Source organism: Macadamia integrifolia, unplaced genomic scaffold (genome assembly GCF_013358625.1).
Source record: "Macadamia integrifolia cultivar HAES 741 unplaced genomic scaffold, SCU_Mint_v3 scaffold858, whole genome shotgun sequence".
Taxonomy (NCBI): domain Eukaryota; kingdom Viridiplantae; phylum Streptophyta; class Magnoliopsida; order Proteales; family Proteaceae; genus Macadamia; species Macadamia integrifolia.
The window spans coordinates 139231-154443 of NW_024870558.1; the positions used below are offsets into that span (position 1 = coordinate 139231).

General features: G+C 37.9%; 1 protein-coding gene across 3 annotated transcripts in view; it reads right to left on the reverse strand.

The window, feature by feature from the left end:
- Positions 1-625: 625 nt before the first annotated feature.
- LOC122070206 (protein RRP6-like 2) overlaps positions 626-15213 on the reverse strand; it is a 31357-nt gene continuing 16769 nt past the window's right edge. Inside the window, exons 14-15 of one of the 3 annotated variants that reach the window (XM_042634331.1) lie at positions 13981-14265; positions 626-1378 (exon numbers count right to left, since the gene is read on the reverse strand). In XM_042634331.1, coding sequence (XP_042490265.1) covers positions 722-1378; positions 13981-14265 — 942 coding nt within the window. In that variant the 3' untranslated portion in view covers positions 626-721. Of the gene's footprint in view, positions 1379-12655; positions 14266-15213 lie in introns of those variants that run through there. The other 2 variants (XM_042634332.1, XM_042634330.1) reach the window with 2 other exon arrangements.

Genomic DNA, 15213 nt, shown 5'->3' on the forward strand with positions numbered 1-15213 from the left:
CACCCGCAAAAAAAAAAAAAACAACCAGAAGGGCACTACTTTCTTACCATATAAGAATTGCCTAGTTTAATCTGTAATTATGCTTCTCAGCCAAGGATTTAAGACGCAAAATCAGACTTAGGATCATAAGAAGCAAATCTTTCCACAAATCTTTAATTTTTTTAGAGTATTTTATTGGAAAGTCATGTAGATTTAACCACAAGAAATACGTTTCATTGATTTTCTGCTCAATTTTACTAACCAAAAGTTGCAACATTAACATTTAAAAGTGCATGCTTTTATGTCTTCCAAAATGGGTTTTGGGAATTGGCATTGATTCTGATGATGCCAATTCTATTTTTAAATCCATGATATAATCTGTTCAGAACAACTGGAACCCCTCAAGATTATTGAGCACCTGAACCAACAGGAGATCCAGTGTAGATCCAAGACACATGCGCTTCTGATGAATTTCCCTGATTGAAGTTAGCAAAACCACCAGAGTACTCTGGCACAAATGTTTTAACCTTGATCATATTTTTAAAACTCGCATGAATTGAGATAATGGTTGAAGAACTCTGAAATAATGCCTATAGATTTTGTTACTCGGGTGAAACTTGAAGAATTTCCCAACTAGGAAGCTCAATAGCTAAAATGCATTTTTTTTTTTTCTTTTTAATATTCTTTTTACAAGTTCAATCAGCAGAAAAGAACAAGAAGAGAGCATTCACCACCTCCAAGCTCAACGGAAAGTTGCACTTCGATTCCCTGTGACTGGGAAAGCCTGGCGTCGTCTAGGTTGCTGAAAATCTTTAGCTTCCTCATCTATTGGACTACTATTGACAACTGAACTTTTGCGTCTTTCCTTTGAACCAACCAGACCTCTTGGCCCTTCATCACTCCCCCCTTCTCCCTTTGCCTCCTTGTCTTTCCCAAATTTCACCTGCTTCCTTGCTGCTGCATAATCAAATGGCTTCAACTGCAAACCTTCAGATTCATGAGAGCTTTGGACCTGGCCATTGTTCTCGGTATGATTTTTGGACTGGAAGCACTTCTGGAAGCTGGATGATAAATCAGACAGGGACATGGGTTCATCCCCTGTATCTGATCCCAAAATGGAACCTATGTCATTATCATTTTCCCTATGATGCAAAGCATCATTAGCTGAGTTTGGTAAACCATCTGTTGATTCCTGGTCGTCTAAACCACACTCCAATGATATAATATCTTCTAAATTGGTGACCTCAGCTAGTGTGGCAACAGGTTCAGCGGTATGAATTTCCAAGGGTTTCTTGCATTCCTGGGAAAGTGGTTTCAGCTGCTTGTCACTGCCTGAAAATGAGTGGAATGGAAGGTTTACTGATGATATAATCTGCTCCACCTTCATCTCCGCCTTGTCCTGAAACAGTTTATTTCAGGCTGTAACATTAGTAAATGGTAATATATATGATTTAAGCACCGTCATAATTGCAGGAGGCATCAAATAAATATACGACTACAGTTATGAGGATTCGAGCGTACGGTCACTAAAACCTGAGACAAGCCCACTTCAATAATAAGAGTCCACCAAAGAAGAGTATACAAATAGGTCAACAAGTTGGACATAAATCATTTACAAACTCAGTGCAGTTTGAGGCTTTGAGCAAGCAGTCACTAATTCCTTATACAAACCAATTTCCCAAATTTCTTTTTTCATGAATATTTCTCTCCCTTTCTACACTTGCTGAATCCTATTCAGTCCTTTCTATTCAAATAGGTGCAAAACTGCAAAACGCAAAACCAAATGAAATATCTAGAACTGGAAGCATATTTAGAAGGGAAACCAACTAAGCACCTTAACCAGATGAGGACTAATCACTAGTTGAAGTGTTGAACTGTTGAGAACAGTTATGTAAATGGCTGTCAAACCTCAATCTGCCTCACCAGTTGAAATGGTTCACTGCAGGTAATTTCCTAACCAAATTTTGCCAGAAACTAAACAATTTGGATCACTCGGGTCATTACAACCATCATCTGAGTCATCCTTCTTTTCTTTTCTTTTCTTTTCTTTCTTTTTTTTTTTTTTTTTTTTCTGACCCAGTGAGGTATACAAAAAATGGGGAATGATCAGAATTTGGAAACCCCAATTCAAATAGCTTATGGGCCCACCCAAGAAAATAATGGCCAAAATATATAACATGATGACAATTCTGTAAATTATCTAAAGTTTACAAAAAGGAAAGGAAATCTGGTAAATAAACAGAATCTTAAAGGCTAAGGTCTATGAATAAGGAGGGGCAAGAATGGTTTTAAGAATATTGATTGAAGGTAATCTTGGGAGGGGCATTTCCGGGTATTATAAGAGAATGATAACAGTAGGATTAATGTTAGATGGGAGGGGTATTTCCGGGTATTATAGGAAATACAGAAGATAGGATATTAGTATCATGGGAGGTTGGGAGGTTGAGAACCAGAGGTTACCCAACCCTATTCCAGATGATGAAACTCCCCCTGATCGTGGCTTGATCTGAAAACTTAAAGGTATGGTTTCCAAGTGATAATCCTCATGAGTACAGCTGATAGAAACCTGAATCAGCAAGGGAGAAGAAGCATTTAAGGTCTGAAACTAAACCTGGCACTAGGAAAAGGTTGAGGTTTAGTCGAAGGTTTGATTCTAACAACTGGCTGAGTTGTTTAGGACAAGAGTCTAGGGCTAGGCTCGCCCTAGAAAAGGAACAGATCACTAGATTTAGAGGTCAAAATAACAGGACACAAGAGATTGAACACACTGTTTAGCCAAACCCTTGTTACATGGATTCTAGAACCTCTCCATTTCATAGTTTTTAAGGCGCTGCTAAGGCGTCGCCTTACCAACGCCTTGGCACTGATGCGGTCTAGAGATGGTAAGGCAGTGCTCCGCCATACGTGAAGTGGTGCCTTACGTTTTTTTTTTTTTTTTTTTTTTTAAATATATTTTAAAATTACTTGATGAAGATTCCAAATATAGATTTTTTATTGGTAGGTGTATGATTTTGTTAACACTTGAGATGTATGGGATCAACTTTACTCCACCAAAAATAACCAAAACAAACAATACAAAAACACAATTCACAAACAGGGTTTGGATTTTGTCAAGGGTTTTAAGAAAGGGCTTTGAGAAAGAATCAAAGAACAAGGAAGAACCACTGATCTAGGCGACCATTTTGCTCCGACAGCGGTGACCTTCATTCTTCTTTGATAGGAGTAGAAATATAATGAATGACCTTAGGGCTTAGGCACTCATTTTGGCATCATAGAGGTGAGTATAAAAAATACTTGTATTTTTTGTCTTCTTTTTTTTATATTTATAATTTTGTTTCATGATTATGTATTTATATTAATATTAATATGTTATGATGATTGATGATTGATGAAGATGAACTTAGTTTATTCACTCTATTGATTTATTTTCTTGATAAATATCTTACATTGGTATGAATATGAACTTTTAATATTTATTTAACATATGAGTAATAGGATTCAACTAGGATTTGAGCAAAATAGATTGGTTTCAGGAAAAAATTACACAAGAACGTTTTAGTCAATAAAGCGACGCTTTATGCCCGCCTTATCGCTAAGGCACTCCGAAAGACCCTCAAACGCCTCCGTCGCCTTACCGCCTTAAAAACTATGCTCCATTTTAAACCTTATGCTAGGGCGTCCCCCATAAGTGATGTGCTGCACTTCGACCCAGGTGAAGTGAATAGCGAGCAAGGGTTAGCTAGGGCGTACCCTATATGATACGTACACTGATACGGTGGAGAGAAAATAGGATATTAATGAGAATAAAGACTGAGATAACAGAAATAAAATAAAATAAGAAAAAGGATAGGATTGGCTTTATTGAGGAAGCCTAACCTCGCTGCCTTTATGGAGGAAGCCATGCCTCCTCTCAAAATTGAGAAAATATAGGACTTCAAAGGTATTTCGTTCATCCAATACTCCTTTGGTCCTTCCTCTTAAATGGGAAAGAATAATAGTTACAACCTCTTACTCCACATACTCCATTCTCTAATAACTACTACTCGGACAACTAATAACTCCTACATAACTAATAACACTTAAACAACCACACTCCCATCTCCCAATTAATTACTCCCACCCATACGTGCACGTAACATTCCATCCTCGTTAAGATTAGTCTTGTCCTCAAGACCACTTGTTAAAAATTGAATCGTCATTCCATATAGATCCTCCCATGTTGCTTTAGCCTACCAATGGTCTCCTCTTGGCTTAATTGAGAAAGCCATGACCTCGTCTCTCAATAAAGAAAATATAGGGAATCTGTTGGTGGCGTCGTTCTTAGGCTCTGATACTAGATGATACATACACTGACCTGTGCATTGACTCTTGTCCCAAACAACTCAGCCAGTTGTGAGAATCGAACCCTCGACCAACCTGGACCTATGCTTCTTGCTAGGTAGCATAGGTTTATTTTCAGACTTTGAATGCTTGTTCTTCTCTATATATTGACTGTATTCATGAGGGTTATAAGTTCGAAACCATATCTTAATTTTTCAGATCAATCCATGATCAAACGAGGGAGTTCCATCTTCTGAAATACGGTTTGTTACCGCTGGTTTCTGCTGGCCTGGAGGTTGAAGACAATCTCCCACGCTACTAATATCCTATTTTCTATATTTCTTATAATACCCCTTCCATCTAACATCTCTTATGAAATGAATTGGAGTAGTGAATGGATAACAGGGGAGCAAAAAGATGGAGATTTAGTCCATCCTGGAGACGATCTCACATGGGGAGATGTTGACAGAGCAATTGGTGTATCTACATCGGTTGGGGGTCATAATCTACCTAGGAGGGCTCAAGGATCAACAAGTGCAGCCAATATTTGCTACATACGTGGTAGGGGGAGGGCCACTGTTGAGGAATCGTCAGATGATGAGTTGAAGAAGAGGTCCATGACGTTGTGCGTGATGATGAAGATATTGATGAAGACTTTGGTGATAGGCCAACTGATTCTATGGGTCAGCAACAACAGGAGGGAGAAAAAGTAGATGTTGATTTGTTAGCTTGATTATGATTAAACAAGAACAAAGTTTAGCTTGATGGTCTATTTTGTTGTTTTAAAATTTAAACTTTAAAGCTTACTAAAGTATAGCATTTTGGTTTATTTTTATGTTTTTCAATTTCCATCAGGTGTTTTAATCAAGGTTATTAAGGCGGTGAGGCGACCGAGGTGTTTGAGGGTCTTTCGGAACGCTTTGGCGATAGGACAGGCATAAGGCGTCGCCTTATTGAATAAAGGGTTCTTGTGTTATATTTTTTATACATCCAAAATATCTTTAAAGGAACTATTTACAACAAGATGAAAAAGTGTTTACAGCTAACAATGTTCATGTAGCAAACCAAGTTAGTGAGCTTAATTGAGACAAATTGCATCAGCAACCTTATTGGACGACATATTAGCATCTCCAAACATGATGTACAGATGGCAGCCATGATAAATAATCGAACTTTGTTCTATAGGAAAGCAAATTATTGGAAAAAAAGAAAGGAATATGTACAATGCTAAAGGGCATACAATCATATGAATATTCATAGTAGTCATACACACACGGAAGGAGGAAAAAATAAAGGGGACAACAGCACAACACATTTTGCCCATCCAACAGAAAAAAGAGAGCTGCAGGTTGCACTGATGCAGTGAAGAAGAAGAAGAAGGGAGACTGGGAGAGGAAAAGAAGGCAGAAAAAAATGAAAAAACAGAGGAAATGAAGCCCAAAAAAAAAAAAAAGAAAGAAGAAGAAGGTAGAACCGTAGAAGGGAGAAAAAAAATTAGGAAAAGAAAAAACTACATGCTTCAGCTGCAGTAAGAAAAGAATAAAGAATAAAAAGAGAGGGAAATAGAAGAGATTACGAGAAAGAAGAAGAAAAACAGCAAGTAGAATGATGAAGAAAGAAGCACGAAGGTTTGCTGCCGCTGCAAGTGAAGAATCGTCGCTATCGGAGCAAGATCCGAAGGAGGAAGGCTCCTGTTGGCACGGGTTCTTCCCTCTTCAGTTCACTAAACCCTTATGTGTTGCACATAAAGCGGACCACTGCCTTAGTCTCCTACAACCGCCTTAGCACCTAGGCGTCACCTTACCAGTGCCTTAGCGACGCCTTATTAACTATGGTTTTAATTCTCCCCAAGTAGGATTCAAACCCACGACCTATCACCTATCATGACTCATATATACTGAGGAACAAGGGGTTTGTTGCTTCGTGGTTTAGTGTCACTAACTTATACTATATGTATTAACTGACATAGGGTTAAACATTGAACTATCACGGATTCATGGTCTATGATGGACTTTGTGGATCCCCTTTTGGGCATCATAGAGATCATGGTTCAAGGTCTCGCTGAGATCTCGTTTTTTTAGATTAGCAAGACGAGATCACAAGCAAGATGTAAAAACAACAAGATCTTGCCAAGATCTCTCCAAATCTAGCTAAATCTCGCCAAAATCTCGCTTCTCTCTCCTTTTTTTAAGAAAAAACACGAAGAGGCAAGAATTTTGGTGCTTTTACTTGAGGATCTCCATTCTTATCTTATGTCATTTCAAATTTTCAAATGTATGTTAATGTGACTCATTAATCATCAATGTTAATTGTTAATCAATTAAGTAATTATCTATAATATTTTTTTAAATTCTTAAGATTATGGTGTGTTATGTGTTGGTTATGGATTGTGGATTGTGGATTGTGGATTGTGGATTGTGGAATACACCTAACTAGCCTAGGGTCCGAAGAGCTAGAGACTACTTACATAGGGTACGAAGTCAAAGTACCATTTTAAGTTTGATTTTTAAAAAATAATGTTTTCATTGTGTTTAGAAGTCCTAAAATAGGGTAAATACCTAGTTTCAAGGACTACATAGACCATATGACCACCAAGACCAACCACCAAGTCGACCACGCAAAAATACATGATCTCGGCGAGATCTCTCTTTTTTGGATTAGTGAGATGGGGCTAGAGCGAGATCTTAAACCATGATAGAGATAAGTATATCTAACTACATACTTAAATAGTTAAATATTATATTCTTTATAATTATGCATTAGGAATTATATGTTATTATACCTTTTATTTTATTTACAACTTTGTTTTTTTATGAATATTTTGTTCATTTTTTGTTGCGTTTTCTCAAGTTAGAAAATATATATCACTTTGCAATTTGCATTGATATGACTTTCATGTTGAATGTTGATTTTTGTCTCTTGATGTTGCTTAAAGTGTGGATTTTTTTCCCATGCTGTTGCTTAAAGTAGTTCTTCTTGTATTTTGATATAGCTTAAAGTGTTGATTTTTTACAAGCAATTTAAAATTAATTATATCATTGTTATACAGTTATACTATATATATATATATGTATATATATATTAAAAAAAAAATTAACGTCTTTTTTGGTGCCTTATTTGCCTTAAGGCGGGCGTCTTCTCACCTAAGCACTTAGACAGCCCTCCAACATCTTGTTTCGCCTTGGCACCATGACAACTATGAATATTGGTGTACTTATTCGTCTTCCTATGATGCTTCACAGTGATAACAAGGCTACTATCAATATTGCTCATAATCCAGTACAGAATGACCAACCAAACACGTGGAGATTGATAAACATTTCATCAAAGAGAAGTTGGATGCTGGTTTGATTTATGTTCCTTTTGTGAAGTTTGGTGATCAACTAGCTAATGTGTTCACTAAAGGACTGGTTGGAAAGCTATTTCATTCTAGTTTAGTCAAGTTGGGCATGTGTGACATCTATGCACCAACTTGAGGGAGAGTGTTAGAAAAGGGATTAGTGTGCCGCAGGGGCACATTGGGGTGGGTTTTCCCCCCTCCAACGACCCTAATTAGAGTGGGCCGGTGGATGGGGGTATAATTGTAAACACTTTACTTGTTTTGTTTTGTTTTGTACTCCTATAATGATAGTCATGACTCCTATCATGAGTCTATCATGATTTTATATCATAAATAGAGGACTTGTATGATTAGTTGAAGACACACAACCATTCTCTCATTCTTCCCGTTAACACTTCTTAATTTTATTTCTGGAAGATTTGTATCATTTTAGATCCTCTGCAATCTACATTGTTAGTCTTTTATCATGTCTTAAAACTAACTTTCGTAGCCTTAAATAGATGTTTGAATCATCATCTCACCACCAAGTCCTCATAAAGGAACGATGTGTTCCTTTAAATTTTCCTAAGACATCTTTAGCAGCTTTCTTAATACAAGCAGTCATCTCATCCCACATCGTATTACATAGTTGCCAAGATGAACCAAGGCAATTAAGGTGGAAGAAATTCAAAGCAACACCTACAAGGCGCTAGTCCAGGCTGAGCCGCCTAGATGCCTAGGCATTGCCTAGACAACTATGTCATATTAGTGTCTCCATCAAAGTCCCACTTGATATAGATATGGCCCCATGATTTGGCATTACCTATGGGAGAAGGAAGAAGCTTAACGATCCAGCATTAATGAGCCAGCATTAATGACCATCGAACTGGCCTACTTTGTTTCAGTTTTGGGCCAGTAGCAGATCCTATTCGATTGGGACAGCACTTCGTTATTTTTTGAATTTTTTTTTTTTATGCCAGTTTTTCAGTTTGAGTTATTTTAGGAAACATGTTTGTTAGTTAGTGAGTCAATTATAGTCAAGGATTAAAGTATTAGTTTCCGTATCGGTCGGATAAATTTAAGATACATATCAAAGGGTATTGTATCAGAACAGAGATACACCAACATACACAAAAGATACTTACATAAATGGACAAGAAACACCTTTTATAGACTTTTGCATAAAAATAAAACAGTAAAAAAAAAATCTATATATAATATGTATCATGCACAAATACTAAAAAAGAGAACACCGTACTGAGAGATGGGTGTATTTAATTGAAATTATTCAAAAGGATGAGGCTTCTTAAATGTAGTAACGGTTTATCATAGTTTTTAAGGCGTTGCTAAGGCGTTTATCATAGTTTTTAAGGCGCTGCTAAGGCGTCGCCTTACCAGTGCCTTGACGTTGATGCAGTCTAGAAATGGTAAGGCAGTGCTCCGCCTTACGTGAAGTGGCGCCTTATGTTTTTTTTTTTTTTGAAACACATTTTAAAATTACTTGATGAAGATTCCAAATATAGAGTTTTTATTGGTAGGTATATGGTTTTGTTAACACTTGAGATGTATAGGATCAACTTTACTCCACCAAAAATAACCAAAACAAACAAAACAAAAACACGATTCACAAACAGGGTTTGGATTTTGTCAAGGGTTTTAAGAAAGGTGGGCTTTGAGAAGGAATTCTAAGGAACAAGCGGAAGAAACCACTGATCAAGCAACCATTTGCTCCTGCAGGTTTAAAGGTAGCAGTTGAGCTTGCTCTAGGAGCGGTGAGCTTCATTCTTTTTTGACAGGAGTAGAAATATAGTGGATGACCTTAGGGCTTAGGCACTCATTTTGGCATCATAGAGATAAGTATAATAAATACTTGTATTTTTTATGTCTTCTTTTCTTTATATTTTAATGAAATTTTGTTTCATAATTATGTATTTATATTATATGTTAATATGTTATGATGATTGATGATTGATGATTGATGATTGATGATTGATGATTGATGAAGATGAACTTAGTTTATTCACTTTATGGATTTGTTTTCTTGATGAATATCTTACATTGGTTTGAATATAAACCTTTAATATTTATTTAACATATGAGTAATAGGATTCAACTAGGATTTGAGCCAAATAGATTGGTTTTATAAAAAAAATTACACATGAACGCTTTAGTCAATAAGGCGACGCTTTATGCCCGCCTTATCGCTAAGGCGCTCCGAAAGACCCTCAAATGCCTCTGTTGCTTTACCACCTTAAACTATGCGGTTTATTGACGACTTTCTAAGAAATTTTAAAATCTATGAACAAATTGATGCAATAATTCATTTTTGATGCAATGTTTAGTTTGCTTTACTAAATCTACTCAAACATTGGCAAAAAAAGAAATAAAACAAACTTCATTGTTCGACCTTGCTATCCAACTTCTTATAAAAAAATACTACAAAAACACTACAAAAGGGATGGCAGTAACTTAAGCAATCATGATTCATGACATGAGATACAACGTCAATTTTGTGCAAGGATCAACACACTTGGCTTGTAGCAAGGACAAACATTAAATGGAAATGTTGACACTAGTTGTGAGAAATTAAGGATTAAATGAAATGGAGAAATCAAACAGAAGACATTTATCTAACTGCAAGGACTTTGCAGATGTAAATTGGAGGAGATGGTCAATATGAGGATGCCATAATTTATGATAAGGAGGATATGAAAGTATGGTAAATGAAAATTGTGAAATATGTTGGGTAAAAGCGCAGTTGTGCTTCAAATGGAAACTTAAGTATTGCCAACGAGAAGAACAAGCTCTGTTTCGAAAGTGAAATGGGCTCCATAAATACATATCTTAAGTATCGGTTGCATATAGATGACTATCGATTCAATACAAACCGATACGCATGTAATTCAATTGTTCGGGCCTCAATTGTACATATCGAGAGTATCAGTATGCATCAATGAGTATCATAGAGTATCGGAGCGTATCGTATCATATGATAAGCTTCAATACATAGAAATTTTTTAAAATACATGTATTGTATTGGTGCCGACTGATACTGATATGTATCGGGTGATGTGGTACAATACACACCAATACTTTAAATCATGGTTATAGGTGAATTATGATTTCTATTTGTAATAGGAGTCTCCAATTACTTTCCTATGTGGGTTATGACAAGTCTTTCCTAATTGTAATCAACAAGGTTACAGCCTATATATATATATATATATATATGGATGGTCAGAAGTAATCATGGTTTCAAGTATCGGTATCGTACCGGCCATAACGTATTGGTTATATCTAACCGATCCAGAAGGTTGCCCGTATCGTTTCAGTGGTAAAACAGTAAAAAAAAATGTACTTTTTTTTTAAAAGCAAGGTCAAAAGTGACTGATACACACCGATCCTCACCAATACTGTTCTGTATCGTATTACTGATAACTAAATCCTTGGTTGTAACTTGATTGAATAAAATTTTCTTGTGCTTTTTTTTTTTTTGGGCCTAAAATAGGTTGTATTCATCAGCTGTGAGAGCTGAGGGTAAGAGACTCAAGCTAAGATAGCCATTCCCCCATCCCCTTTCTTCTACAATCTCTTTTCACCCTTTACTTTTCTTTATTTTCCTACTTTACCTTTGGTGAGTGAGTGTTTTGAGTGAGAATTATCAACAACTGATAGAAGAGCAGATTAGCACAAAACAGCCAATCGATCTGATGCAGATACAGCTGCACTTGAATGGCTTGACCAGCATGATCGGCTTTGGAAGCCAAAAGCCAAGAAGAACCGGTCCAGCCCAGGGTTTTGGTCCAACAAGGGTTGGAAATAATTAGTTGCTTATTTTGTCTTTTATTTTATGCCTTTTATTTTTCAAATTTGAATGTAGGAGTTAGGATTTCTTTCCTTTGCATTGGTTTCCTTTATGGTTGTTTCCTAGTTTAGGCTACTTACTATTGCAATTAAGTTTCTAATTTCATGTCTTTACTTTTCTATATATTGGTTGTAACCGATGGACGACAGGTAGTGAATTGATTTGAATGAGAATTGGTATGGTTTACACACTATGTGAGATTGTGATTCCTTTCCTTCGCCCCTGCTACTCTGATCTTCCATTTCTCCCCTAACGCCCTCCATCACGTAGTGCTTACTATTGTGCTTCCTTTGGACCCAGTAAAGGTCCGGAAGCACCTGCAATAGAACTCCTGAGCAAGGGTAGCAAAATCCCAGAGAAAAGATATGCTTTCAAAACACATTTCTCCCTATTGTTTTGGCTCCACTGCTGAAAATTCTTTTCTGAACAGCATTTCCGGGCATTCCAATCAAGAGTTTTGGCCGCTCATGGTTCAGAGCCCTACCTTTGAGTGCGGTTTGAACCTTTGATTTACATAATTGGAAGCACATTGTGTGCTTGATCTAGCAATCTTGGACAATTGTTTTGATGAACTATCACTAAACTAAAAGATAAAGAAGAGAATGTGTAATTAGAATTCGACTTTTGTAACTTTGATGAAGTAAGATAGACTTCTTCCAGCTAACCCGAGCTGCGGGTTCAGAGTGAGCCAGTTCAGTAAGTCTTTCCCATCTGATCTCAGGATCAAATCTTCAGCATTGAGATGAGTAACGCAGCTGTTCCAACTTATTGCACTGCAATCAAATGTGCTTTGGCCGTAGAGCACACTCTACTCCCACTGCCAAATTATGCACTAACTTGATGGAATGCATATACGAGGTACCATGAGAAATGGGAGGATAAAGAAGACGTGGCGAGACTAAATGCTTTTAGTAAGTGGGCAAAGGCAGAATACTTGAGCTTCAAGCAAAAAAGACCGGGACATCGGCCCTCGCAAAGTCAATGGTCTAACCATGAAGACGTTCCGCACCTAGACGTACACTCTCAGACCCTAGCCCGAAATTCTTACAACATTCATCACAGTTCCAGGCCCGCAGGGATGGATTGTCGAGAGAGGTTGGTTTTCCACTCCGGTCGTCCGGAATTGAATATCGTAATAAATGTTTGAAAAGGTTCCAAACCTCTTTCAAATCTACTCAAACTTTGATTCCATTATTCACTCTCTAAATCATTGATTTACAAGCATATTAATGAAAAGAATGCACCCAAACAAAGAAACTTGAAGCAAACTTAAACAAGGAAACTAAAACTGAAATATCCTTAGTATCTAACCTCTACCCAAAACAAAAGAACAAATAATATTCTCCCAAGTAAAATAAATCTCCTTAAATATCCTACTGAACCAACAAACAGTAGTTGAACCCAGTTCATCTTGATATGGGCCTCCAAATGGGTTTGCAACGGTCCAAGGCAGCGGTGATAGCAGGCCATTTATATGATGAAATGTCAGCAGGACAGGAAGTTCCTTGTTAAATCATGTCAGACCAAGAAGGCAGCCCTACTTTCTAGTAAGCTAGATTGTCGCAAACCCATCTCTACCATCAACCACCGGAAACCTCTCAAACCCTTGCACATCATTGTGAATATCATCCACCGACCTGTTCTCTTCATTCAGCTTAACTGACGATTGCATCTCATCACCATGATACGATGCACCACAATTATCATCACATTTGGCAACATAACCATCACTTGCACTGCCATGACCAAAAGAAGGAACCCTCATTTGCTCTGACTCATGAACCAAGGGAACCAAAGTATCCTTGCCACTAGAGGAAGGCTCCCTACCTCTGATATCAGTATGCAAAGGAACACGACCAGCATAGGGCAGGCCATCACCTGATCGACCATTTGCCGCAGCAGCAGCCCTATTTTGAACATTCTTATTATGTTTCACACCAGAAACCAGTGGATCAGAACCTAGAGCAATGGAAATAATTCGACATTCTTCAACAGTGTGTCCAAACTTCTCGCAAATACCACAACGCTTCTGCTGTTCTTCGTAAACAATTTGTTGCTTAAATTGATACAAGTCTGAACAACCGCTCTGTTCTCTTTCGACAATAACCTCCTCCACCCTTGGGATTGAGTCATCAATCTCAACACATACCCTTGGAAAGTGCCAAAAGATAGATCCTTGGGTTCGTTTGTCAATTGCAAACGGTCTACCTGCCACTTTTGCCAAAGACAAAAGGATCGCCTCATGCCAGTATTCCACAGGAAGACCGGGGAAGCGGATCCATACCAACTTATGAGTATTTTTTTGCATATGGACATTAAAGTCCGGCCTCCATCTCTCAAAATGCAGAACTTGGCCTTCAATCTTGAAGGGCCCTTGTTTCCAGACCCCCAACATGTCTGCTTCAGACCCAAATCGGAATAAAACAAATCCCTTCCCTAAAGGAATAACATCAACTCTTTTTTGCAATCGCCATGAAGAAAGCGCAAAATGTCTCACCGTTTGCAGGGACAAGGAATGAAGATTTAATCTTCCAATCAGAGCAAATATATGTTTCTGTACTTGTTCTTCATAAGCAATTTGAGAGATTTGCAACCGAGTTATATCTACTCCCTTCACAGGATCAGGCAGAGCTTCCACATTCGGCAAAGTCTTCCTGCCAACTGCTGCCACAAATGATTTCTTTTGCCCTAGATCATTAACGTCCTCATGCAACCCTCCATTAGAGTTTACATGATCACCAACCAAAGCCACCCTATCATGAACTGGATCAGCATGCTCCACCTGCAGTAACCCATACGGATTTGCAGACAAATTAGAAGGAGCACATCTGAGTAAAGAATCTGTAACCAGACTTTGGGGGCAGAACCTCTACCCTAGCCACATCCAAATCTTCAATTATCACAGGCTCACCATTAGGGAGAGATTGAGGGCCAAACCCTAGCCACCTTTCCAACATTACATGTCACCATCGACAACTTTACCTTTCCAAAACCCTAGCCAATGCTGGAAACAGAGTTCACAATAGAGAGACCAAACAATGTTAGCGGAAAAGGAGATCATGAAAGAAAGGATCAGAACCGGTGGTAGTGATGGTGTATGTGGTGGAAGCGGAATGTGGGGATTGATGATGTAATGGATGGCGAAAGATAATGGCTTGGGGTTGTTGAGTTTTTGGGTTGATGACTTCAGGTTTGGACGGTAATGGGTGTAGGGAAGATGAAGATAACAATGAAGGTGATGATGTAGATAATGATGAAGGAAATGTGATGGGGTAGGGTAACAAAGGCAGTGAAAAGGAGAAGGCAACACAATGAGTAATAATGGCAGTGAAGGGATTGGGATTAAAGTGCGGTGGTATAAAAGATTGGGATTGGTCTTTGGGAATGGGATTGAAGTGCAGTGGGTCCGTCCTTGGTGGGAGTATGTCTAATGGCTATGGGGTATGTAATGGTTGTAGAATAGGGTTATGGCTAAAAGGAAAATGCAGGATAGGTTTTCGTGAGGGTTCTGGATGCTGGAAAGGATGCAGTAATGGTTGCAAACAAAACCACAATATAGAAAGAGAGCTTGGACTATGAAATTACCAAAAAGTAGACTTTTCTGGAATTAAGAAGAGAAGCACAAGTAAACACAAGAGGCATTAGGAAGGGGGAGAAACAGACAAGCATTATGAGATATGAGAACAAAGATAGAAATCACAAGACTTCGGTTGAAGAATTGATTCCACTC